The sequence below is a fragment of the Hylobates moloch genome, unplaced genomic scaffold (assembly GCF_009828535.3).
Source record: "Hylobates moloch isolate HMO894 unplaced genomic scaffold, HMol_V3 SCAFFOLD_21, whole genome shotgun sequence".
Taxonomy (NCBI): Eukaryota; Metazoa; Chordata; class Mammalia; order Primates; family Hylobatidae; genus Hylobates; species Hylobates moloch.
In genome coordinates this window covers 16785160-16812873 of record NW_026652296.1, presented here as the reverse complement: position 1 = coordinate 16812873, position 27714 = coordinate 16785160, and the positions used below count along the sequence as shown (strand labels likewise).

Below are 27714 nucleotides of genomic sequence, written 5' to 3'. Positions count from 1 at the left end.
TGATCCACCTGCCTCGGCCTCCCAAAGTGCTGGGATTACAGGCATGAGCCAACGAGCCCGGCTGCCTCTGAGTATTTTTCTTCGTGGCATCATATTTCTGTGAAATTACTTGGTTGTTCCCCCTTCAGGATAATAAACTTTAAGAAGCAATAGGCTCATGCTTATTTTGTTTACCATTGCGTCCCCATGGTGTCTGATCTATAGTAGGTGCTCAGTAAAAAGTTGTTGAAAGATTGAACGAATGAATGAGGCAGGTTATATTTTTCAGAGATGACCACTGTAACATAGCCCAGGCTGTGTTTCTAAGAATAATCCACTCACCCTCTCTGGGCCTCACTTACCCTGTTTATATGTTGTTGCCAGGAGGATTAAACACATATATGTGAGGGACACAGTGTTTGGGGCCTGCAAGTGTTAATCCATGTGAATTCTATAATTCTCCTTGTAGAAACATGCCAGGCCCATCTCTAGCTGAGCCCAAGGAGGAAAGTTGAGATATGACTCAAGAGAGATGGTGTTTGAAATCCTTGTCCTCATGGCTTTTAATCAATGCTTGACACTTTGGGGCAAGGCTGGCAGATGCAGCCCCTGTTTTGTCCCCTTCCCATCTCCCTGGGAATGATGACCTTGCCTTTGTCAGGAGGGAAGCGTCACTCCCAGTTGCTTGGGCTGGAGTGTCTGGGGCACAGTTGGCCTGGCCTTCGGAGATAATAAAATCTCTCTCCAGCCCATGGGAATGTTTCTGTTGAGCAAGCAGGACTTTTTGGTGGCTTCTCTCCTAAAGTTATCACTCTTCTTTTTTTAAAAAATTAAACTGTAAATTATGAACACTATGTTACCTGCCAAAAAGTTTAGGAAATGAGGGAAATCACCTGCTATGATCCCACGGTGCACATTCAAGGGCAGCGTTTGACACTTTGCCTTCTTAATACTCAAGGCTTGCAAACTGCACTGCCCTACCATGGTTCACTGGAAGCCTCTTACCCATTGCTTTCTCTCTGCCTATTCCTGATGTTTATTGTTTATGTCCTTCTCTCCTCCCTCCTCTATCCCCTTCACTAGAATATCGGCTTTGGAAGTGTGGGGAATCTCTGTCGTTTGCTCATGGGTGGAGCCTTCGGAGCAACTCTGACTGCCAGGCCTCTGGTTTTAGTGTTTCCCACCCACCAGGCAAACTCCTACACATACATCTTTTATTTTTTTTTTCTTTAAAAGACAGATGCTTGCTCTGTTGCCCAGGCTGGAGTGTAGTGGTACAAACATGGCTCACTGCAGCCTTGACCTCCTGGGCTCAAGCGATCCTCCTGCCTCAGCCTCCTGAGTAGCTGGGACTTCAGGCACATGCCACCACACCTGATAATTTTTAAATTTTTTGACAAGAGGTCTCACCATGTTGCCCAGGCTGGTCTCCAACTCCTGGACTCAAGCAATCCTCCCACTTCGGCCTCCCAAGTAGCTGGGACTACAGGCATGTGCCACCACGCCTGGCTAAACACACATGTCTTTTAAATTTCTGCTCAAGTGCCACCCCCTCCTGGAGGCCTTCACTGCTATCCTCCCCTGTGCTACTGCCTTTCCCATCCAGCATCTCTGACACTGTGGGCTCCCTGGGGCTGGGCTGCCCAATGTCCACAGGAGACATGGGCTTCAGAGGCCACGTCTGGGTGCTTGGACTTTGACTTAAGAGCAGTGGGAGTCATGGAGGTGCTGCGTTTTAGAAGAATCTTTGCAGTTGTTCTGTGGGGGAAAATATTGGACGGGGCAAGAGTGGGGGCAGGAGAATAGTTGGGAGATAGTGCCTGTGGCTCAGGGGAGAATTGATGATGGCTTGTGGCCATGCTATCCAATAAGGTAGCCAGTAGCCACGTGTGGCTCTTTTCATTTAAAATACAGGAAAATAAAACAAAATTTAGTTCATTCACACTAGACATATTTCGAGTACTCGCTAGCCACATATGGGTATTTTAGCCCCTATTGGGCAGCGCAGATACAGACATTTCCATCCCTGCAGAAAGTTCTGTTGGTCCACTCTGGCTTGGACTGTGGTGGTGGAGTGGAAATGAAGAGAAGTAAGTGTGTGGGAGGTGGAAGATGTATGCAGTTTGGGGATGAGTTGGATCTGGGGTACGGTGGAGAGTGGGGTATCAAAGAAGACTCAGGAAGTAAAATTTCTGGGTCAAAAAAGAGCGAGCATTTTTATGGCTCCCGATTCATGCCGACCTGTCATTTTCCAAAAGGGTCATCCCCACTCACCAGAAGCATGAGAAAGTGCCCATTTTATCCTGCCCTGCTGGCACAGCTTATTACCTTCTGAACACCCTTCCATTGTGTATATACCTCTTGCCAAATCTGCCTTCATTTAGGGTCTAGCATGTGGACCCTGAGGTCTTTGTGATCGGGGACTTATATGTATATTAATGTAGATTTCAATAAAAAGAGTTATGTTTGCCATTGTGGTACGGTCTGATGCTGTTTAAATGCCTTTGGTAATATCTTCAATCAGACAGCAAATAGAAAACAGGAAAGTTAGTAATAAAAAATGAATTAGGACGATTAGCAAAAGGTGAACTGCTTCCCTTCTCAGGCGACAGGCAGAGTTGACGGAGCTTTGCAGGGTGCCTCCTGTCCAAACACACGTCTGGATTATTGCAGCCTTCGGGGCTGGCCCTGGGGTCTTCTCTGCACATAGGACTTGGTTATTGCATTTAGTTTTGCAAAGGTCATGAACATCCCCTCGGAGGGGCTTTGAGGGGCTCACACCAGGATTGGGGGCCCACACCCTGGGTTGGGTAAAGGCAAGGGGTTGGAGAGGGGTTGCTGCCCCCCCTGCCATTTCTGACTGAGGGCAGGTCAGCGGCTTCTTCCTCTGAGCAGAGACGTCAGTGGGCCTTGCTCCCCTCCGTGCATCCTCCAGGGGCCTGGACAAATCTCATCTGCCCCTCTTTCTGACACCTTCCCCGGGGTTGCTTTTGGGGAACCTTTCCTAGCTGTCTGGTGGTAGGGGCAAAGTCCCTTCAAGAAGGAAGTAGAGGCAAAGGCTGTAATCGACTAATGCAGACCCTGGGGCACCAAAGAGAAACAGAATTCTAGTGACCAAGTAAGGTCACTAGAGTTTAGAGCTCAAACCAGAAGGGTGAGAAGCTTCTACCTGGGTAAAGTTGGTGATCACACTCACCTGGAGCAAAGGGGACCACGTTGACCCCCACAGGTGGTGAATGTCTCCATTACCTAGCTAATTTCTGTAGCTGATGGTCAAGTTTGGACAATGTCTCAGCTCACTGGGGCTCAGGTAACATAATACCAGAGACTGGTATTTATTTATTATTTCTCACAGTTCTGGAGGCTGGGAAGTCCAAGATCAAGGCATGGCAAGTCTGGTGTCTGATGACGGTCCACTTCCTTGTAGATAGCCCTTGTTTCACTCTGGCTTCCCATGGTGGAGGGGGCCAGCTAGCTCTCTGGGCTCTTGATTATAAGGGCACTGATCCTCATCAGGAGAGCTCTGCGATACCATCAGGATTTCAACATGTGAATTTTGGGTGGACCACAGCATTCAGACCATAGCAGATAACATGCACATTAGCAATACGATTGCCATGACAGAGGGGTTGGTTTGGTTAATACCCAGGTTAGTTGGCTGATCCCCACAGAGGGCTGGTGACTGCCTACCTCAAGCCAGCGCATCTGAAACTGAAGAGCACCTGAATCACATGAGGGTCTTGTGAGAACGCAGATTCTGATTCAGTAGGTCTGGGGCGGGTCCAGAGATCTGGCATTTCTAACAAGGGCTAGATGTTGCTGCTCAGGGAGCCATGCTTTGAGAATCAAGGCGTTTGTGTTAGGCTGAGATTCTAGAAGCAGAGCCTGAGACGAGGGTTCTTGTGCGAGAGGTTTGGTGGGGAGTGCTCGCAGGAGAAAGGGGGAAGGCCCTGGAGCAGGAATGTTACGAGAATGCGGGTCCCACCTGGAGGCTGGGGTGGCGCCTCTGCAGCCCACATGTCAATCAGTCATTGGCCATGGGCTGCCCAGGAGGGGGAGAGGTATCATGCCTCCTGTGCCACCTCCCAGCAGGTATTTCTCCAGAGGGAGCAGCTGTGGGCAGCTGTGGGCATCAGCACTCAGCCCCTGGGGAGTGGGTGCACAGCCCGAAAGAGGGGTTCTAGGTGGAACTTGTGGTCATCCAGTCACAGTATCTTTCCCTAAGGATGGCCTTGAGGAGGGTGGACTGGGAGGCAGGACTTGGGCTCCGGTGTGGACTCTGCTGTGTCCCCTGGGGTGGCCGCCTCTCCTCTCTGGGAGGAGAGGACCTGCATGTGCTGCAGGTTCACAAGGTGATGGTTTGGTTGGTCCTTTGTTCTGGTCCTCAGGCTGTGATGGAAGCTGAGGGTGGGGATGGGGGGAGGGTCTGCACAGGAAGAGGCAGCTCTTATTTCAGAACCCAAGGTAAGGAGAGAGAGAGAGAGAGAGAGAGACCGGCCCTCAGTCAGAAATGGCAGAGATTACCCCTGAGGCCTACGGTGTTCAGGGAGGGCTTCCTGGCAGAGGGAACCTTTAGGCGGGACCTCCAAGAAGCGTAGGAGGAGAACATAGAGGAATAGGGAAGGGCAGAGGCATTTATTTAGCATCCATCACAGGATGAGTATTTCACTTACGTTATTTATGTAATCTTCACAACAATCCTATTTAGAAAGCCACCTCCACCGTGCAGGTGAGGAGCTGAGGCTTGAGAGGTGAGGGCACTGGGCCGGGGTCACAGTGGGATTGGAACCCAAGCCTGCTTGCCAGGAACATACTTTCTCTTCCTAAGGGACCACACCACATAGGGAGGGGGTGTGTGGAAAGGGGAGGGCAGCTGGAGGCCTTGGGAATTACTGCAGACCTGACTGGGTGGGCAGAGGCTCGTAGAGAGGGGCTGGGAGGACACTGACTGCCATGCCAGGCTCTGGGGTTTGGATTCTGTATGGGGAGCCATGGAGGGCTTTGGGGCAGGCGTGATGGTGCAGTGTCATGCCCTCTGCCCTGGGACCCCCTTCCCACCCCAACTCTGAGCCAGCTTCTCCACATTGTCCACCCTCCCTGGATTCAGACTTCATCTGTGTGTGTGTGTGTGTGTGTGTGTGTATGTGGGGATGTGTGTTGGGGTGGGTGGAGTCCATCCTGGACCCTTTCTGTAGACCATTTTTTGGACATTTGGGCTACTCTGTACAGGAGTCATCTATTTTTGCTATAGGTGTTTTGTGGGGCAGAGGCCAGGCTAAGCTGCCAACAGCGTCCCTGGAGTCATGCTCTGTCCAGGAATCTTGGTGACAGCTGGGTATCTGGCCACTGTGGTGAGCCTTCCTTCTCTCCCCTTCCCATGCAGCCAGCCCCATTCTGTGCACTGGTGCCTTGAGCGTGAATGGAGGGAGGAGCACAAATCATTATCCCAGATGAAGACAGATTGGTCTTGGGGTGCGTCAGGACCTTGTGGGGAGGATTCGGTTCTGAATTATCTTCAGTCTTCTTCGCTCTGTCCCCACCTCTGTGGCCTGAGTTTTCTCTCCCAGTCAAAGCTGGGAACATCCAACTCTTTCTCCGTCATCTTCCCTGTAAACCTCTCCTGCGTAGGATGTTATATAAGCTATAGTCACAGCTTGGAACCTGGCACGATATGCTGATATCAAACATGGAAACTGTTAGTGCTAAGCTGCGATGTGGGGATAAGATGGTCGAATGAAAGGTACCAGTGGAATTGGGGCGGGGACGAGGAGGAACTACTGTTTAGTGAATACTTACTGTGTGCTAAGCACTGTGCTAGGTGTCTTTTGTGTACTATCTTATTTAACCCCTACAACAGCCCTGCAAATTATGTATTACTATTACCATGTCACAAATGGGATACCTGAAGCTCAAAGAAACTTGCCCAAGGTCACACAGCCTGTAAGAAGCAGAGTGGATCTGCCGGGTGAGGTGGCTCATGCTTGTAATCCCAGCACTTTGGGAGGCCGAGGCGGGTGGATCACCTGAGGTCAGGAGTTCGAGACCAGCCTGGACAACATGGTGAAACCCCGTCTCTACTAAAAATACAGAAAATTAGCTGGGTGTGGTGGCAAGTGCCTGCAATCCTAGCTACTCAGGAGGCTGAGGCAGGATAATCGCTTGAACCCGGGAGGAGGAGGTTGCAGTGAGCCAAGATCATGCCATTGCACTCCAGCCTGGGCAAAAAGAGTGAAACTCCATCTCAAAAAAAAAAAAAAAAGCAGAGTGGATCATGAACCTGAATCTGTCTAGCTCTGAAGTCATGGTCTTTATTCTGCACCACATATTCTTGCATGCACAGGGGTCTTTAGCTTCCTTTTGGAGACCCTTTCGTGTGTTCCTCATTGAGACTCAGATCATCAACCCGAGAAGGCTTGGCATGGCGTATTGTCATTCCTACTGGTAGAGACGGGCAGACCCACCCACAGAGGTGAGTGCCCACCTTGTCCCAGCTCAAGGCAATGTCATAGGCCAGCAGGCTCAAACTCAGGGTCTGAACTTCCCTGATCCCAGCTGCTTCCCAGCCCCCAAGAGGCTTTGTTGTTTTCAACTTGATGTTGAGTAGACCAGACACATGTTCTTTGGCTGTGAGCGTATCAGCGCAAATGCTCTTCTGTTAGCTCCTGTATCGGTTGTGTATTGCTTCACAATAAGCCACCAGAATTAATGGCTTAAAACAATAACCATTTCATTAAGCTCATGATTCCGTGGGTTGGCTGCAAGGCTTCTTGGCTAGGCTGGTTATCTCTACAGGCTCTCCCTGCATCGTGGTCAGTTGGCCAGTGGCCTGGGAGCTGGGTGATCTAGGACAGCCTCCCTCGTGCGGCTGGCAGTTTGCACGCTGCTGGCTGGGGACTGGCTGGTTGTTGGCTCAGCCCTCCGCGTGACCTCCTGTCCTCCAGCAGGCTAGCTCGGGCATGTGCACCTGGGGCTCCCAGGCTCCCTGGTGCATCGAGAGAGCAAACCCCAGTGTCCTGGTGCTTTTCAAGCCTCTACTTGTGTCACATTTGCTGTTGTCCCATTTGTCAAATACAAGCATATGGCCAAGCCCACGTTCAAAGCATAAAGAGAGAGATGATGAGAGGAGTGGCAGCCTCACAGTGCCGAGGGCATGCATGCAGGACGGGAGGCTATGATTATGATTAGTGGTCATCTTTGTAATCTACACAGCTGCCCCCACTCTTCAGACAGCAGACATTCATTGAGTCCCTGCTGTGTGCCAGGCACTGTGGCAGGGACTCTGGGGTGAACAAGACAGGCCTCATGCTGTGGGCATGTGGCCTCTAGTCTAGCCAGTGAATAATCACATAATGAAACATAACAAAAGCAGAACAGGTGTGATGAAGGAGAGCCACAGAGGGCCGGGAGACCAGGCAACGGAGAGCACTGGGGGGACTGTGGGAAGACTAGGAGTTGCTAGATGATGGGCACGGGGGAAGCATTCCAGACAGGGAAGAGCACGTGCAAAGGTCCTGTGGAAGGAGGGGCCTGGCACACTTGACCACTCCAAGAAAGTGCCAGTTTCTTTTAAGTGTCAGCAACCTTGGGCTGGGAAAGGAACTTCCGGTTTGCAAAGGTCCCCTGAGCATTCCCGTGCAATGCAGTCTCAGGAGGGAGGTGGCTGATACCTTCCCACGGGCAGCTCCTGGGTTTTGTGGGCTGGGAGAGGAGACCCAGGAGGGATTTGAGCATTGGGAAGGGTGTTGTGGGCACAGGGTTCAGTTTGAGGAAGGGGGAGGAGGAAGCAAGGAAGGGGTCAGTTGCAGAGGATTCGGGAGGACTGGCGTGTGAGGGAAGTGAGGGATTTTGGACTCAGTCCTGCTGGCTGGTGGTCTTTGAACCATGGACTGAGAATGAGGTGATCAGATGTTGGGGAGGCCCGTAGGGAGGGTGCACAGAGGAATGACTTGGGGACCCTCCCCAGCCACACCCCAGGTCTCCAACCCTAAGCCAGCCTCTACATTCATGTGCAGGGCTGGGAGGGCCATCCTGGGGGCGACCGTAGCATCGAGTCCCCCTGCAGAGCTGCCTGCCCAGTCCCATAAGCAGCCTTTGATGTCCCTGGAGCCTTCAACAGCTTCTCTCAAGGCAGATCAGGGGCTGTGGTTTTGGAAAATGCCTAGCATCACTGGCTGCCACAATAATGATCATAAATAAACCAGCACAGATTGGAAAAATGGGAGGAGTCTGGAGTGTGGGTTCCTGCTTCTCGCCAATGTCTCCATGAAACCGTGCAAGTAGCTGCCCAGTCCTGAGCCTCAGTTTTCTCATCTGGAAATAGGGCCAGCTCCCATCCTCCCTGGGTCAAGTGAAGAGGAAGCTTTGAGGGCTGTTAACCTCAGCACCTTCAGTCTAATGCTTGTGGACAATGTGGGGACCCCAGTGACTGCACGGCGGAGTGAAGCAAACTCTCCTCTTACCAGAACCCATGTCAGTGGAACTTTCTTCCCCAGAATAAACAGAAACCATGGCAACCGGGATATGTCACGTGGACTGGCAGCCTGTCCCAGTGATGGCCAGGAGAAGGGCCTGGCACAGATGTGGGCCCCACTCACAACTCCACCTGCTGTGGGATGACCCACTGGGACCCCTTAGTCCTCCCCTCCTGCCTGAGGTAGGACTGAGAAGTTCAGTCCTGACTTTGGGTTTCCATTCAACCTTAGATTTTATTATTACTTAATAGTAAAATGCTTGTCCCAGAAAGCATGTCTCAAATGAGATAAGTTGAAGCAATCCTGGCTCCCACCCCATGTCCTGATGGGTGCACTAGGAGTTATCAGGATGCTGCTGGAGGTGGGCACTGAAATGGCAGCAAATCTACTCTGAGAGGGAGGGCGCTGAGCCTGTGAGCTCCTTCAGTCTTCAGATGGCCAGCGAGGTGGTGGCATTAATACCCCACTTTATGGAGAGCCTCAGCTCTTTACCTGGGGTTCACAGCTAATATTTGACAGAGCTGGGATTCGAACCTGCATCTTCATGCCCCAGGACTTATTTCCCCACTGGCTTTAGCTGAACTGGAGGCCCAGCCACCACGTGGCAGGCAAAGAGCATTTGTCGCTCCCTGCATTGAGGGGGCGACTGGTCTGTGATGCCTGCCTCCAGCACAATGGGTCCAGGGGTGGTGGAGGGGCATCTGAGGCAGCTTTGAAGGCCAGGGGGGGTTTTCAGCCCTTGTGTTTCTGCCTTATGGCCTCCTTGTGCAGCTCTGGCAGGAGTGGACAGGTGCCCTTGCTTCTGGAAGCGTGGTCTTGCCTTAGCTGGAAGTTGAGGGTGGAGCTTCCTGGAGTCGCTGGCTTCACCTGCATCTGCAGCCATCCAGACAGGATGCCAAAGCCCCAGCTTGGGTAACCCCCTTGTCTCTTGGAGCCCCAGTGTCCTTATCTGTAAAATGATGAGATCAGTGACTCAGGGACAGCATAGCATGGTGGTGCTGGGCATGCATGTTGGGTCCTAGGACCTTAGTTCCAATTCTGTCTGTGACAGTTCCTAGCTGTACATATCTAGTAAGTTACTTAACCTCTCTGTGCCTCAGTTTCCTCCTCTGTAAAATAGGGATAATAATTGCATCTACTTAATTTGTGGTAAGGTTTGCACAGGGATTTCATCATATTGGAACTGGAGGAGTTGAGTAAGAAGAAAGGACAGAACCTTGGTCTAGCTTCTGCCAATTTCTGGGCAAAAGCTGAAGTTAGCACAAAGTCAGCCCAAGCATGCTCCACTGCACTCAAAGTACAGTTCTGCTGCCAGAACCCAGCCAGGGGGAGGGGATGGGAACTCTATAAGAATATACTGTATATGTGTAGGGGATGGGAACTGATTAAGAATAGGACGGATGCCAAGACTAGTGAGGCATTTTAACAAAATGAGGCTGGAATGTGGCATTGTGTAAGTCCCACAAATGAATAAGTGCGGTGAGGTTGGAAGATAAGTGAGGGTTCATTTGGTGAGACCATTTGTATAGTCAGACGTGAGTTTAAACTGACCCTGCAGCTTAGAAGCTGTGTGGCCTCAAGAGCTTACTTAACTTCTCTGAGCCTGTTGGCATACCCAAAAAGAAGAACAACTCATTTCGTTTTGCTAGATTGTCTAAGGATTAAAGAGGTGACAGAAAGTACCAGTGCCTGGCACAGAGTAGATGCTTACTAAGCACCCCAAGAGTGTCTTTTGGGGTGCTTATGTGATTCAGTCGGTGCTGCTACTGAGTGACCACAGGGATATGCTCAGATATGCTGCAGAGGTTTCCTTCTATAGTTAAGGGGCAGGGAGTCATGCCCTGTATGAGACATTTTTCCGTAGGGAAAATGAAGTCATGGGACTTGTTCACCTGGATAGTGCAGTCCAGGGGTGTATGGGGCTTGGGGTACTGCAGGCAAGTCCCTGGGACAGTGTGGCTGAGGGATGGGGCACTGGGTCTAGGAGCTTGGTGCAGAGCTCAATCAAGAACCTTAAAAGAAAACACAATGTGAAGACTTTCTACCTTGAGGACAGTGGGGGCCGTTGAAGGATTTTAAATGGTGGGACGTCACTTTTTTTTTTTTTTTGAAGAGTTGGTGTCCTACTCTGTCACCCAGACTGAAGTGTAGTGGCATGATTATAGTTCACTGCAGCCTTGAACTCCTGGGCTCAAGTGATCCTCCTGCATGAGGGCTACTGAGTAGCTGGGATTACAGGCATGCACCACCATGCCCAGCTAGCTTTTTTTTTTTTTTTGTCTGTTTTTCAGAGCTGGGTCTCGATATGTTGCCCAGGCTGCTCTTGAATTCCTGATCTCAAGCAATCCTCCCATCTCGGCCTCATAAATTGCTGGGATTACAGGTGTGAGCAATTGCACCTGGCAACTTTTTTTTTTTTTTTTTAATTTTTCTCAAGAAAACTCTACTAATTGGCCTGGAAAATAAATGGGGGAGGGTGAGCTAAGGGGCTGCTATGGGGATCCAGGCCAGAAGGGTGAGAGGCTGAGCCAGAGTCGCAGGGATGGAGGGAGAAGGAGAGGTGACTGCAGAGGATGAGGCAGCGATCAGGGCACCCTAGGGGTGTGGTATGGCACTTCAGTGGTCAGTGCTTTGCAGAGAGGAGGCACATGGGATTAAGCAAACACAAAATCCCAGTGGGCGTGAGGATGTAGACAGGGCACCTTAGAAGCGCAAAGCGGCTTTAGTCACTTGCCTTGGGTGAGATTTGTTTAATAGAAGCTTGCAGCTTCTCAGCACTTAACAGGTGCTGACGGGGGCATCACAATATTGTGAAATTAAGCTGTGAAGCCGACTTCATTACCAGCTTACCTGGCGATGAAGCAGCTGCCTTAGTTAGCACTGATGGTTAGGCATGACAGAGCTAAAATTGAACTTGGCAATTACTGCTCATGAGAGGTTCTCAGTACTGTGAAAGGAAGGTTCCATGGAAATCAACCCTGGTAATCACAGGGTTTAAAATTAGTCAGTTACTATTAAGGTTGCTCTGTCAGCGTATGCTTCAGGGTGATGTGAGGGAAGGGGGTGTGGAAGCTTGGGTTTGGGCTGTTGTGGGTTACCTTATGTTCACCTGCATTGCATTTAAGAAAAAAAGTTGGTTCTAGGACAGAGGTTCCAGAGTCCCAGTGTTAATGTCATGGTGCAGGGTGGCCATTTGGATAATAGGTGATTTTAAAGCCCTGTTCTTTTTTTTTTGAGACAGAATTTCGCTCTTGTTGCCCAGGCTGGAGTGCAATGGGGTGATCTCGGCTCACTGCAACTTCGGCCTCCCAGGATCAAGTGATGCTCCTACCTCAGCCTCCTGAGTAGCTGGGATGACAGGCATGTGCCACCATACCTGGCTAATTTTTGTATTTTTAGTAGAGACGGGGTATCACCGTGTTAGCCAGGCTGGTCTCGAACTCCTGACGTCATGTGATCCACCCACGTCGGCCTCCCAAAGTGTTGGGATTACAGGCGCGAGCCACTGTACCTGGCCTAAAGCCCTGTTCTTTTTATTTGCGTAAACTCACAGCCTCTCTCAGCTTTGGTGTTTTCTATTGACTTGAGGAGGTTTCCTGACTCGCTTCAGGCCTCTCCTTGGGATGTTGTGCAGGAAGAGCTCAGCTCTCTGCGGGTTCCTCCTTGCCCCGAGGAAGGAATGATGTGATACGATGGAAGGTTCCTGAGTCCTTCACAGAATTGTTTTTGGTAAACCTTGGCTGGAACATCTCAGCAATCTCAGAATGTTTGTCCCCATTTTGTGAATAAAGACACCAAGGGGCTGATATGGGCTTGGTTGCTACTGTAGTGAAAATCGAAGGACAAAGCTTATAACGATTCAATTATGAGTTTGCCGGGGCTGTGTGCATTGACCCTCATGAATAAGAAGATGGAAGTTGACTCATTGCTGTGAGCCTCAACTTCCTCATCTGTATAATGGGAACTTGTTTTGTGCAGGTGTGAGGATTAAATGAGATCACCAAAGCACAGTAGGACCTCAGCATGGTGGCTGTTGGCTATTAACAGTGAAATTTATGGACCAGACCAGGCACTTTCCATCGATGACAGCTGCTTTGCACAAAAACCCCACCAGGAGGGAACTATTATTCCTATCTTAACATTAGTAAATAGAGGCTCAAAGAGGATCTAAGTTTGGCCAGGATCTAAGGGTACAGCCAGGATTCAAACCCAGGCATTCTGGCCACAGAGCCTGGCCACTGTCCCTCCCCCTCACCCTGGGAACAGCTGAACAACAAGGAAACAAGTAATATCATGGCTCATGCCTGTCATCTCAGCACTTTGGGAGGCCAAGACGGGAGGATTGCTTTAGGACAGGAGTTAGAGACCAGCCTAGGCAACATAGTGAGGCCCTATTTTTACAAAAAAAGAAAAAACACAAAAATTAGCAGGGTGTGGTGGCACATGCCTGTAGTCCCAGCTACTTGGGAGGCCGAAGCAGGAGGATCTCTCGAGCCCAGGAATTCAAGGCTGCAGTAAGTTATGATCATGCCACTGCACTGCAGCCTGGGCAATAGAGGGAGACCCTGTCTAAATAAACAAATAAATAAATAAAGGAAAAAAGAAAAGAAAAAGGAAAACAAGCAGCTTGGACAAGCTGCCTCCGTGGATAAGAAGAGAGAAGCATTAAAACTGAAAGATCATTTCCAAAAGGCTGCAGCTCCTCCACAGGAAGCTGAGTCATCTCTCTTTGTTTTGAACCATAACCATCACGTTGCCTCAGAATCTGAAAAAGTAAAAAAGAACTTAAAAAAATGCTGAGTTTCTTCATGGTGCAGAGGCCTTTCTTGTCTCCACCCCAGAGGAGCTGAGCAGAGGGGCCACAGAGATGGGACCCCCTCCAACCCACATTAAATACCTCCACCTGAATATTGCAAAGCCAAGAGCACTGCACCTGGAATCCGGTCTTACACCCTGGGATTTGTCTTGCTAAGCCTCAGTCATCCAATCTGCCAGGCAGGTGCACCTGCCCCAGCTCTGCCTTCTCTGTGAGGCTGGTGCTCTCAGGGTGCACGAGTTGGGAGGATGCTTTCTCACCTGCACACCTGTGGATGGTACGCTCACAACCTCAAATGCCTCCTCCCAGTACATTTGGCAGAATTCAGTCCAGAATCTGGGCCTCGGCTTAGCTCCTGTAAACTCCCTCTCCTACAGATGGTGGGGTTCAGTAAGCGTTTGATGAAGAATGCAGGGGCTTTCTATGCTTGTCTGGTATCACCCAGCTTCTGCCTTTTAAAATGCCTTGTTCCTTCTCTGTATACTCAAACTCTGCCCTTTCTCCAAATCTCAGCTTGACTGACACCTTTTTCATGAAGCCCTCACCCAGGTGACCACCCTGAGACCCTTACCCGTGAGCACTGTCTCCCTTACATCATACTCACCTCCATGTGTAAGCTGGGCTTCCTATGAGGACAGGGACAGTGTCCTGATCACACATTGCTCCAGCTTCTGGAATTATGACCTGTGTGAAGTAGGGAGGAGGCAGAGGGAACAACAAAAAAAGGTTTTTTGAGTGAATGAATAAATAAATGAGACTTGAAAGATTTTTACCTTTGTGTTTTCTCTCTGACAATCAATTCTACCTTTCACTTATCTCTTGTTTCTGATGAACAAGTTTAACATTCAACAAGCAACATGGCTTCTTGCAACATCAACAAATGCCCATCATTTTCATGGCCGCATAGTATTCCATCCTATGGAGAGCCATGATTTATTTATCCAATCCTCTATCAATGGACTTTATTGTCATTTTCATCTTCTTATAAATAATGATGCAATAAATATCCTTGTCCACACGAATTTGAGCCTAGAAAGTATCATCCTAAGCTTATATAGATATTCATGGACAGTTTCTTCTTGCATGCTTACAGCTTTGTGTGTGTGTGTGTGTGTGTGTGTGTGTGTTTCTAAATCTTTGGTATGTCTGAAATTTTCATCCATCTTTGTATCACGGTGCAAAATGCACCTCTCTTTTGCCTTGAGACGAGTGCCATGTGCCTTGGATCTATGTGTTGTGTGCACTTTCTGTTTGGTGAGCACACACTGTGTGTCAGGCCCCATGCTGGGATCCAGGACCCAGAGATGAGCAAGACAGACGATCCTGACCAGCAAGAAGCTCAGAGCCTAGAGAAGAACAATAAACACAGAAACAAAAGCCATCAAACACATGAACAGAAACCACTGGCTGCAGGAGTGTGCTATGGACAAAGTAATTCGGGTGCAGGTGAGATTAGAGGAGCTCTCTTTGGGGAAGAAGGAGATCTTTGAGCAGAGCTGGAAGGATGAGAAGCAGTCAGTTGTGTGAAGGTCAGTGGAAGAGCATTCCAGGCAGAGGGAACAGCATGAAAAAGGTACAGAGGCAGGGAAGCAAGACTTTTTCCTTTCTGGAGCCTTTTGTAATCCCCCTTCTAGCCTCTCCCTCCTCCTGCAGACACGCTGGGCACCAGCCCCCTTTATCACATGAAATTTGCTATTCCCAGGCCGTTATCTCTGTCACTTACTTTAGTATTGTTACAAGTGTTCAGGAATAGGATGATTCCCCAGAGCTCTTCCTGCTTAGTCTGGATCCTCTCAGCTCTGTGATGCCTCCTCAGCAGCCTTTGCTGCTTCTGAAATGTCCAAAAAATTAAAATTATTTTAATAGCACCTGGCACAGTACATGACACTTAATAGGTACTATTATCCCCATTTTACAGGTGAATAAACTGAGGCTCAGGGAAGTTAGCCATTCCAGCAGGCAGAGCTAGGATTCGAACCCAGCTCTGTCTTATTTCAAAGTCTGCCTTCATCATGGAGCCCTAGTTAACTGCATTTGTGCGAAAGCTAATGAGAGACTGCTGGTTAATCCTTAGTGCCTGGGGCCAGCTTTATCCCAAGCCTGATCAAGGCTTGTGGTGGGTGACCTTGGCCTTTGGCCTGATGGCTTCAGAAGAGTGGAAAGGAACCAGGGGAGGTTCTTATTTTTTTGTTTTAAATTACAAATGTAATACATGCTTGTGGTAAAGAAAAAAAAATGAAACAAGAAAGAAAAAAAGCAGCAACTGAAAATATCTCCTCCTCCCTAGTGTAACCACTATTAACAGCCTGGTATCTTTTATAGTGCATGTTCAGACACATACATATACACCATTATTGTTTTTATAAAAATGGAACCGTGTCCTTGACTTTTTCTCCCAGGCAGTTCCAAGTCAGTACCTACACACCTTCCTCATTCCATCGGATGTATTTCAATGTATTCAACCAGACCCTGGCTTTCGACATTTAGCTGTCTCTAATTCTCTCTGTAACAAGCAACATCCTTAGGCATGCATCCATGCACTGAGTACAGGTATTTCTGCAGGATGGATGCTCAGAAGTATAATTGCTGAATGAAAGGGCATGCAAGTTTCACACGTTGACAGGTGCTGCCAATTTGCCTTCCGAAGGCTCTTCCAGTGCAACACCCCTCCCAAGGCAGCGTGTGTGAGTGGGGAAGGCTCTTAAGCCACAAATGACGTGGAGCCGCGCTGTACTTAGGGGCTGCCTCCCCTTCTGCTCCCCGAGACCTGGCGTGGAGACCGCCACCAGGAGCTCCAAACACGCAGGCCCAAATTGGAATAGGAGATGGATTTTGATAAAAGAGGTTAAATAACAGGTTTTTCCATTTCACCTTATACGAATGGGATGGGGGGTGGGGGTGCTGGGCCTCTAGCCAATAGAGGACCAAGAGTTGTCAGGAGGGCTTATAAAGCTTGCTATTTCTGGCATTTTTTCCTCTTTCTCTGCTGATTATGCAGCAGACTCGCACAGAGGCTGTCGCGGGCGCGTTCTCTCGCTGCCTGGGCTTCTGTGGAATGAGACTCGGGCTCCTTCTATTTGCAAGACGCTGGTGCATTGCAGGTGTGTTTCCGCAGAAGGTAAGCAGCGGGTGCCCACCGCCCCGTGAGGTGGAGGTGGTCAGGCCGTCACTGTGGGATGAAGACAGGTGATGTCTGGATGGGGGCAGGCAGGGACCTGGACTGGTGCTTGTCACATTCTGGAATGAAGATGCTTTAGAGGGGCCAGGAGGTCTGCAGTTGGCAGCTCCTTCTTGGAGAGGAATTCTGGAGGCGGTTGGGGCTGGCCTCTGGAGAGCAGGGTCAGGCTGTGGCCTTGGTGCCCAGGCTGCTCAGGATCATTCATTCATTCATTCAGCACACCCTGCAGTAGGCCTGGCCAGGTGTGGGTTGGGGGGTCGGGCTGATTCAGACTGGAAATGATGGGAGCAATGATGGGGATGGCCCATGGCTTGGGAGGAGCCCAGAAGATACCTGGGCTAAAGAGTGACAAGGGCCTTCCAAGAAGGCAAGAGGGGTGAGAAGCAGCTGAGGACGTCACCAGGAATACCTGAGCTGCCTCTTCCACTGGATTTTGGAGTTTGGGGAAATCAATAAAAATTTCTCGCCAAATTTGGTGAATGCCACCTTTTCGTTTTGTTAAGTAAGGACATTGAAAAATAACCAGTTGGGATCTCTACGCACCATACTTTCGTAGAAGAAAGGACAGCAACAAATGAGAAAGGACCTAAGGGGACTTAAGGGGACACACATGCCCTTAATAGGTGGCAGAGATTTCAAATGCAGAAACCTAACGTGAATGGCCGTCCCAGCTGTGCCTGGGAGGCTATCTTGGTGATGGGAGTTGACTGGGCTGGGGGCGGGGCTTGTTGCTGTTGATGGTGCTGCACCCAGCAGACCAGGAGGCCTGACCTCTTCTGGTGCTCTGATTTATCACAGCCATTGTTGAAATCCGGCATCGTGCATGTGTGTCCCAGCAACAGAAGCCTCCCGCTCAGGTCTGCTTTCAGTCATTTGGAACATCCTGGGTGAACTGGGAGAGACCAGGAAACACCAGCTTCTGTGCCTCCGGGCATGGTTTCCACCCTCTCTACTCTGGGTCTGAAAGCCTGCAAGAGGCAGTGGGCCCAGGTCTGCAAGGGAAGCCTGAGGAGCCAGCTGGACACAGAATGTAGCTATTGAGCACCTACTGTGTACTGGGGTCTAGGTTAGGCACTGCTTACAAATCTCAGCTCAGCCACAAATACAATCTGTGACACAGGGCGAGTTCCTGGAGCTTTCTAAGTCTGTCTCTTCATCCATAAAATGGGGACACTGATGCCTACTTTCTTGTGTTGTCATGATGGTGTGTGTGTGTATAAGCATTTGCGTGTGTTCATGTGTATATGCACACATGCACGTGTGTACACACACTGTGTAACACTTTGCCTGGTGTGTGGAAGGGCCTCATTAATGAGGCATGAATGAATGAACAAATGACCTAGGATGTCGGCTCAGCTCATAAGGAGGGCGTGGCTCACAAGGGCATGTGTTCGTGTGCATCTGTGTGTATGATCCAGGGAGCTCTCTTCTTGTGCTTTAGAGTCAGAGGCTCTGGAATCTGTTTGGGGAGCTTGAAGGGAGGGCCACGTCTGTTTCACAGCCCTGGATAATAGGAATTCTTTGTGTTTCTGGTCACATCCATGGGTTTTTGACTGGGAGAGGAGTTCATGGCAAGGACTGACTGGCCATTTTGAAAGAGAACCAACCGATCCTTTTAGTGTTAACACTCCCTGAACAACTTACTGAATACCACTCATCAGCACTGTGTTGGTGGGGCCCTGGGAAAACAGCCAGCCAGTAAGCCAGTGTTCAGATTGCTACCTGACGACCTGTTTGCTGAGAGCCCCTGGCTGGGAAGGAAGGTGCTGGAAGGAAAGGAGTCTTGGAAGGGAGAGAGTGGCTGAGAATTGCACCCTCACACATGCTCCCTGCCTGGAGAACAGAAGCTGAACCAGGTTTAAGACCTTGTTTTAAGTCACGGCTCAGTTCCTTGCTTGCTGTGTGACCTCAGCACAGCAACCTCTCTGAGCCAGAGTTTCCTTGCCTATAAAATGACAGATTGTTAGGAGGACTAAGTGGAGTAAAATACATAAAAGCACATTGTTGGTGCTCAGTAAATAACGTGTTCTCCTGGGGAGGGAAGATGCCCTGGAGAGCCTTTGCCTGAAACCAGGGTGTCTGCTGGCACGCAGGGGCCCAAACACAGCAGGCACCTACTGAATATTTATGGGAAGAATGAAGGTGTGCAGAAGTGGGAGGCCTGAGTTGCAGGGCTTTTCCTGCCGTTAGTAATTGCTGCGTGATCTTGGGCCAGTTCTTCATCCCTTTTGGACCTTTGATTCCCTCAGAAGAGGAATCCAGGCTGATGGCTTCAACCCCTGCTCTTCCACTGTGTTGGAAATCGGGTATGTGGGAGCCTCCAGAGCAGGATGAGCTTCATGTTTGAAATTAATTTCCTTTCCTCGGCCGGCGGCATCCCTGATGACTCTCCCCTGCTGCCTTGTGCATGAACAAACCGGTAATTAATGAAATTGGGAGCAGGGGCAGGGAGGCGAGGTTTCCCATGGAGGCAGCTGGGGGCCTGCTGGGGCAGCCTCTGTGCCACCCACTGGGAGGCCCAGGGCTGCCCAGGAGCTGCCATCTCCTTCTAGCCAGGGGGCCTGGCAGATGTTCACACATCTGGACAGTTGCAAAGAGAGGCATGAAATATAGATGGGGAGATGGGGAGTGAATTCTCCAGCTTCTCCTGGGCCTGGGGAGCCATTTTCCAGGGAGGGCCTCGGGAAACTCCTGCTGTTGGGTGTTGAGCCCGGAGTATGAATTGAGTGGACCTGGATTTTCAGCCTTTGCTCTCTTGAGTTGTGAGGCTCAAGTTGTGAGGCTTGAGGCAGCTCACTTAACCTCCCTGGGTCTTCCTTGCTGTGAAGAGCAATTGAGGCTGTGGGAGCAGCAGCCCCCTAGTCATGGGGGGATTGGTGTAGAAAGGCAGCTTTGATTTGCATGTCCTCATCCCAGGGGCTCATCTAGAAGGAAACAGTTACTCTCAATGGCCCTTTTCCTGATTCACACCCTCCCTCACCTCAAAATGCCCCTTCTACTTTGTGCCCACTTTGTATATATGACTGTCCACCCCTCGGCTTAGGCCACAAATGTAGGATCATCTTTGACCCCTTTCTCTGCCTTACTCCTTGCATCTAATCCACCTGCACTTGCTGCTGGCTGTACCTTCAGGGTGCAATGACTTCTCCCCGCTTCACTATTACCTGTCACCGGGGTGACTGCAGGAGCCTCCTCCCAGGCCTCCCTGCCTCCACCCTTCCCCTGCTGTTCTTGCAGCAGCCAGTGGGTTCTCTGAGAACCACCTGATGCGTACCTCCCTCCCTGCTTAAAGCCTGTGGTTGGGTGTCTTTTGTAATCAGCTGGATCTGTTCTGATACCTTTAATATACCTGCCTGGGGGAGCTGGGCACCTGTCTGATCCCACTTTTTGCAGTCCACAAGCTAGCTAATGCCTCCTGCAGAATCACTGTTCTGCTCCCTCCTAAATCCCCTTCCCCACTGACCAAGCTATTGTGCCTCTTAATTTTACTTTCAGACCCCTTTGTCCAGAATGTTTCTTTTACCCCTTGGACTGCTGTTTATTCTTGCAGGTGTGGTCACGACGTCCACGGCTTTCCAGAAGCCTTCTCTGATTGCCCTCACTGTCTAGCCACAACTATCTGAGCCAGGGTCCCCTTCCCTGTGCCCACTTCTGTCATTGTCCTCCCCATCAGTGCTGTGATGCTCTGGGAGGACATCACCCATGATGATGCACCTTTATTCTCACACGTGCTGCAAGGCCAGACAGCACAGAAATGTTAACTTAGGCAGTAGATGCGAAGACCTCCCTGCAAATTAAGGGCCTTCAGACCTAAACAGACTGGAACAGGATCCTCAAACTGGTTTGATTTGGCTGTGACCTTGGACAAGCCACCTAGCCTTTCTGAGCTTGGAGGGTCACGAGGATTGACGAGATGACATGTATAACAAACATCCTCCTCTTTCCCACTTGCCGGATAGGAAGTGTTCCCAAAGACACTTGGAGTGTTTAACCCCTCACATTTGCTCTGAGCAGAGCAAACTCAACAATGCACAGACAAGCCCACCACAGAACCCCAAACAGGAGCAAAAATAGCAGCCATCAGGGCAACCTGAGATGCAGAAGCCACAGGAAGAAGCCGCAGGCCAAGCGGATGTCAGCTGCTCTGAGGCCCCGCTGAGGTTCCTCGGATGTGCCGAGCTATGCAGCCCTCACGCCTGCCCTCGCTGGCTCCCCAACCACAGCATCAGATAAGGCCGGTGGAAAAAGTGCTGGCTTCCTCTCTCTGGGGAGGGGTAATCTCAGTGCCATCTGTGGGGCACACTCCATCCCCAGTTGCCTCTCTGGCCTCCCCTACCCTTCCCCACTGCTTGCTCTGCCCGTCTTTGCTGGTCTCTTTGCTGACCGAGGTCACACCTGCTGGCGGCTCCCATCTTAGGGCCTGTACACAGGCTGTTGGGCCCTGGAATGCTCTCCCCAACACATCTACTTGGCTCACTCCGCCACCTCCTTCCAGTCTTGGCTTCACTATCACTTCCTCAATGAGGCCCACCTTGACTGCTCTGTTTAAACTTGCATACCCTCCATCTCGACATTCCCAATACCCCTCACCTGTTCAACTCTTTCTTCTTTCCATATACCATGTAAGTCACTTATTGACTATGTGTATTGTTTTCTGTCTCCAATGCAAGAGCGTAAACTCCAGGGGTCTTTGTTCACTGCTGTCTCCCAGGAGCCCAGAATAGTGCCTGGCACAAAGTAGATGCACAGCAAATATTCTTTCGGTGCATGGATGTATGAGTGCGTGAATAAGAACCAGCCCAGCAATCAGAAGTGGTTCAGGCTAGATTTTGGGGTGGGAGGGTTTGTTTCTGGGCTCCAGGCCCCAGGGATGGGCTCACATAGTCATTGAGGATTCTGGCCCCAGGATTGACCTGCATTGGCCAGAAGCCCCTGCTGACCTTCAGGGTGATAGCTGTCTGGGGCCGGAGAAGGGTCTGGAAGCCTGTGGTCACTTTCAGGAGGGACCCTTGCAGTAGTTAAGAGTTTGGCTCTGGAACCACATTGTTCTGGGTTTGAATCCCAGCTCCACCACTTCCTAGGTAGATAGCCTTCACGTCTACCTCTCTGTATTTGAGTTTTCTACCTTTAAAATAGAGTAGATAGGCCGGTGCGGTGGCTCACGCTTGTAATCCCAGCACTTTGGGAAGCTGAGGTGGGCGGATCACTTGAGTACAGGAGTTCAAGACCAGCCTGGCTAACATGGTGAAACCCCGTATCTACTAAAAATACAAAAAAATTAGCCGGGCATGGTGGTGCACACCTGTAATCTCAGCTACTCGAGAGGCTGAGGCAGGAGAATCACTCGAACCCAGGAGGTGGAGGTTGCAGTGAGCCGAGATCATACCATTGCAATCCAGCCTGGGCAACAGGAATGAAACTCCACCTCAAAACAAAACAAAACAAAAGTAGCGAATTCTGACCTTGCTTGGGTGGTGATTATGAGGGTTACATGCAATATAGGTAAAGTGCCTGACTCACGGTAGATGATCAGCAAATGATCATTACTATTAAACTTATTATTATGGTTTTTTTGTTTGTTTGTTTGTTTGTTTTTTTAGAGAAAGGGTCTTGCTCTGTCAACCAGGCTCTAGTGCAGTGGCATGATAATAGCTCACTGAGCATCAAACTCCTGGGCTCAAGCAATCCTCCCATCTTAGCCTCCTGATTAGGACTACAGGTGCATACCACCATGCCTGGCTAATTAAAAATAATTTTTTTTTTTTTTTTTTTTTTTGAGGCCGAGTCTCGCTCTGTCGCCCAAGCTGGAGTGCAGTGGTACGATCTCGGCTCACTGCAACCTCCACCTCCTGGGTTCAAGTGATTCTCCTGTCTCGCCCTCCCGCGTAGCTGGGACTACAGATGCGTGCCACCACATCCGGCTGATTTTTTTTAATTTTTAGTAGAGATGGAGTTCCACCATGTTAGCCAAGATGGCCTTGATCTCCTGACCTCATGATCTGCCTGCCTCGGCCTCCCAAAGTGCTGGAATTACAGGCGTGAGCCACCGCGCCTTTTCTAAGAGACGGGGCCTTGCTATGTTGCTCAGGCTGGTGTCAAACTCCTGGTCTCAGCTATCTTCTCGCTCTGGCCCCCCAAAGCTCTGGGATTACAGGTGTGAGCCACTGCCCCTGGCCTAAACTTAACTGAGCATGTCAGGGTTATGCTGCTGTAACAACCCCCTGAATCTCAGTTGCTTATCATGAGGAAGGCTTATTTTTGCTCTTACTACGTGTTCCATGACAATCAGCAGAGAAGTAGGGGTTGGGCTCTGCTCCACAGATCACTCAGGGCTGTAGGTTGGTCAAGTCTCGACCATCTGGAACCTTGCTGGTCCTCTAGAGAGAGCCTGTAGATCTCAAGTTTGCTTTTCTATACTTCCACCCAGAGGAGACCCACGTTGTTTCTGCTCATAACCCATTGGCCTAAACTAGACACATGGCTCCAATAAATGGTAAGGGGAGCCTGAGGTGTAGTGTCCTATGTGCCAGGAAGGAGAGGAGAGCCAGATATTGGAAAGCAGTAGTAAAGTCTACCACAGCAGGTACTTCCCTCTCTGTCCTCTCCAGACATATAGGCAGACTGAGACACAGTTAGTCAGTACTTACGGGACTCACTGTGGACAGTTGAATAATGACCCCTGAGTATAGCTAGGTCCTAATCTTTGAAACCTGTGTACGTTACTTTAAATGGCAAAAGGGGCTCTGCAGATGTGATTAAGGGTCTTGGGATGGGGAGAGTATCATGGATTGTCTGGGTGGGCCCTATAGTATCACAATGGTTCTTATAAGTGAGGAGGGGGTACAGAATCAGGAGAAGGTGATGTGAGGATGGAAGCAGAGACTGGGGTGATGTGCTATGAAAATAGAGGAAGGGACCACAAGCTAAGGAACAGAAGCAGCCACTAGACACAGGGAAAGGCAAGGAAATGGATTTTCTCCTAGAGCCTCCAGACCAACCAGCCCTGATGACACCTTCGTTTTAGCCCAGTGAGGCTGATTTTAGACTTCTGGCTTTCCAGAACTGTAAGAGAATAATTTGTGTTGTTTTAAGCCACCTGTTTATGGTGATTTGTGACAGCAGCCCTAGGAAACTAATACATCACCTTCGGTCAGAAAATCATTTGAGACCCACTGCATAGAAGCCTCCTCTGTCTGCTCTGACAGAACTGACCCCTTCCTCCCGTCTCTTGTGGTGCCCCTTGCACCTGTCTGTCATCACATTCATGCACAGGCAGAGGTGTCTATTAACATAGTCCTTCCACTCCCAACCCCCATGCTCCAACATGTATACGCACACCCTCAGCCACTCTTTGAGCCTCTCATTTCTCGGGCTGATCCGGGTTGGTGTGTGTCCATGTTTGTAGGAATGCAGGGCAGGCTGGTGGCAAGGTCATTGTAAGGACTTGTCTCTAGGGAAAGGGCCCTGGCATGCCCCAGGAGTGGCCCAGTTGGCGGGACAGTAGAGGCCTCGTGGGAGATGGTGGGGGTGTGAAGGATGGGGCTGGGGAAATCATCAGGTACCAGGTCAAGCAGGACCTTGGGACCCTGGGACCAAGAGAAAGAGGTGGATCTTTGTTTTGAGGACAGAAAGGAGCCTAGTAGGATTTTGAGCAGGGGAGCGACTATGGATGACTGATGACTGGGTTCTCCTGGTTTGTGACTAGGTTTGAAGACTGTCTTTGTCCTCCTATCTTCTGGAAGTCAACTCTATGCCAGACACTCCTGAGCTATGCTTTTCACAGGATTTCTCATGCATCCATTTTATAGAGGAGAAAGCTGAGACTCAAGGAATGGAACCTCATGGAATCCATCCTCCACGTGGCTAGCTGAGTCCTCTTTTAAACTATAAATTAAAGCATGTTACTCCCCTGCAAGAACTCTCCAAGGGCTTCCCATTTGGGATGAAATCCGAGTGCCTTACAGTGGTCCTAGGATCCCAAATCACGTCCTTGCCTCGCCCCTCTGCCTACTGTGTCCTGCTTGTTATTCCCCCGAATGCGAGAGCTTCTACTTGTGGACCTCAGGGACTTTGCATTGCTGCTCGCTCTGCCTTAAATGCTCCCACCCACTACTTGTTGCCTGACAGCCTCCTCCTCTTCCTTCTGGGCCCCCTCAGTTTAATTGCTGCCTCTACAGAGAGACCCTGTCTCCACACTTCCTGTGTTTGCTGCACAGCACTTAGCACAATGCAATGTGTGACCACCCTTGTGTGTTTGCTTGTTTGTTGCCTGCCTCCTGCAGTGGACTCTGAGGCCTGCAGGGGCTGGGACTGTGTCTACCTTGCCTCTCGTTGTGTCCCAGCCTCCAGGACCTGGTATGAAGGGGGCACTCAGCGAGAGAACCTCTGCGGAACGATGAAGGGTGGGTCCTGGGTGCAGAGGATGCGGGGAGCTCTGGACCTTTGAGGGTGGCTGGAGGCTCCTGGACCTGCCTCGTAGGACAGACACCATGCAGGGGCCAGCTGAGGAGGCGCGCCAGTGGTTTCTCTGGGCACCCGGGTAGCCCCATTCCTATTGCACCTGGCCTTGACCCACTCCCTGTGCTGTCTACATTCCCTGTCACATTAAACGCTCTGCCTGCCATTTCAGCCTCTGGGAGGATCTACGAAGGTGTGGGGAGAGACATCAGACCTGGGTTTGGATCCCAGCTCAGCCACTTAATAGCTCTGAGACCTTGCACTGTTTCCTTTAACTTTCCGAGCCTCAGTTTCTTCTATGTAAAATGGGCATACACAGGGACAGCCTTCTAGCACGTGAGTCCTGGTGCTTGATTCAGCTCGAAACTGCCTTATCTGCAATCCAAAAAGCCCTGCAACCAGAAGTTGTTTTGTCAATATGCTGCAAACTCGTTTGGCCCCCAAAATCTGACCTGAGCTGACGCGAGGCTCTTTGTAATCTTTACTTACCCCACTTGTGTGAATATTCATATGTTCCACTGCAGAAATATGAATGTGTTCCATTGCAGGTGTTGCCTGAGGCTCCACTGAAGCTATGGCATAATTTGCAGAATTTGCACTTCATTACTTTTCTGAAATTCAAACAAATTCTGAAACTGCACGAGTTCTGGCTGAGAGCTGTGGATCTGTGTATGTGAGTCGCTGCTGAAAACCCTCCTGGGGCACAGGAGGGCCCATGGGGGCCTCTGGCAGCCATCGCGGAGCCTGAAACCCCTTGTTTCCCCTTGGCTGGCTTCTGGTTTCTTGGCAGCCAGTGTCTTCTTAGCTACCTGGGTTTATGTTGGGTTTTGCTGGTTCAGGGGCAGGGGTGAAAGCTTAGGGCAGGGTGAGCCGAGGTACTCAAACATTTCTGATGTGAATTTAAAAGGAGAATTTTTTTTTTAATGAATCATCAGAAGAAAGAAATCAGAAGGAAGTGTGTGACCAAGGAGAGGAAATTAGCGTTTGCAAATTGCATGAGTCACCCCCTTTCTGACTCCTGGGTGATCCCTTGCCCTTGGCAATTTTCACTCATCTCTGAGACTGTCAAGGCTGTATTCTGCACAACATGCTGGGGCTGTCATGGTTTTATTCTGGCTCCAAACCTGCTTCTCATTCTAGCCATCAGTATAAATTTCTATTTTTGAATCACTGCCACGCTGTTTTACTTCTTATTGTGTTAGCCAGTGTTTCTTCCCTGCCCAAGCCCTGCTCAGACTCCCGTTTCCCCATCTTAGCATCTGCAACCCATTCTCCACCCAGAAGCCAGAGGCCAGTTTCTGAAGTGCAGCTCACATTCTGGGTTTCAGTCTCAGCTCCCCAGTGTGGCCCTTGAAGCTCCCTTGTCATAAGGCCCTGCTTGCCTTTCTGTCTTATCTTGCACCGCCTTTCTACTCCATGAATGGGCCCTTCCCTCCAGCTCCCAGGCTTTGGTGAATGCTGTTCCCACTGGCCTCTGCCCTCGCCTGGCTAGTTCTGTGCATGCTGCGGGTAGATCTGCTTAGAAGCCACCTCTTCTGTGAAGTCTTTTTACAAGGTCCTTGTCTAAGTCCCATGAACCTGGCTTCCCATCTGCTTATCACCCACCCATATTCTGATTCCTGGTCCTGTCCCCTTCCCTAGACCATGAGCTCCAGGACAAAGACTGTGTGTCCACCAGGTGCAGTGGCTCAGGCCCGTAATCAATCCTGGCAATTTGGGAGGCTGAGGTGGGTGGATCACCTGAGGTCAGGAGTTCGAGACCAGCCTGGCCAACATGATGAAACCCCGTCTCTACTAAAGATACAAAAATTAGCTAGGCATGGTGGCGCATGCCTGTAATTCCAGCTACTTGGGAGGCTGAGGCAGGAGAATTGCTTGAACCTGGGAGGCTGAGGTTGCAGTGAGCTGAGATTGTGCCACTCCACTCCAGCCTGGGTGAGAGGTAAGGATCTGTCTTTTTTTTTTTTTTTTTTTTTTTGAAAAGACTGTGTTTTCTGTATATCACTTTACCATCCCCAGCACTCAGAGTAAAAGGCTGTTTTAAGCAAGACTGTTTTAAGCCCTCCAGTCCTCGTCCCCTGCCTCTGGTTGGCTCTGTCTGCCTAAGAGTGGCCGCCATATTGTCTTCCATTAAGCCGGAACCCGTTTCCCGTGTCAGCAGTGGTATGAAATATCCCAGTTGCATTGCAGTAAGTTTGTTTTATGTGCATTTCCCCACTTGCCATTGAATCAGGTGTCCCTTTTTTCCCTTCCATATTTGTTTCTTAAGATATTGCCTCTTGTGTGACTTTTGTTTGAATCCTATGTCTTTTTGTCTGTTGGCATCTTGCTTTCTGTTAAATTTGACCGAGCCATTTCTACCTTGTATATATTAACTGTCTTATAGTTGGTGCTGATATTTTCTTAGTCTGATGTGCTTTTCATTTTGGTTTTATTATGTTTTCTTCCACAGAAGATATTAATGCATATATATTTGAATCTGTCAATCTCTCTTCCTCTGTGATTGCTTCGAGGGCTGAAGAAGTTATCCTGCCTCCACAGATCTGATAAACATTCTGTTCTGTTTTGTGATTGTTTCCCTGTAACATGACTTTTTATGTTTAACTCTTTAATCCATTTGGAGTGCATTTTGGTGGGTGTCTTGCAGGGGGTGTCTAGTTCAGTGTTCCTAAATAGGGACAGGATAACCCTCTTGTCCCCATTCTGTTTATTAAATAATTAGTCCTTGTCTCTTTGTTTGCGAAAGGGGAGACAAAATAGAGTAGCTGTTATAAGCGTGAGCTTTAGCAGAATTAAGATTTTGGCTTTGCCAC

General features: G+C 49.9%; 1 protein-coding gene across 5 annotated transcripts in view; it reads left to right on the top strand.

Annotated features, from left to right (window-relative positions):
- Positions 1-27714, top strand: part of TOX2 (TOX high mobility group box family member 2) — a 154063-nt gene that overhangs the window by 14878 nt on the left and 111471 nt on the right. The window contains exon 1 of one of the 5 annotated variants that reach the window (XM_032142570.2): positions 16300-16384. The exons of 3 other annotated variants lie outside the window; for them this stretch is intronic. In XM_032142570.2, coding sequence (XP_031998461.2) covers positions 16322-16384 — 63 coding nt within the window. In that variant the 5' untranslated portion in view covers positions 16300-16321. Of the gene's footprint in view, positions 1-16299; positions 16385-27714 lie in introns of those variants that run through there. One more of the 5 variants, XM_032142571.2, reaches the window with a different exon arrangement.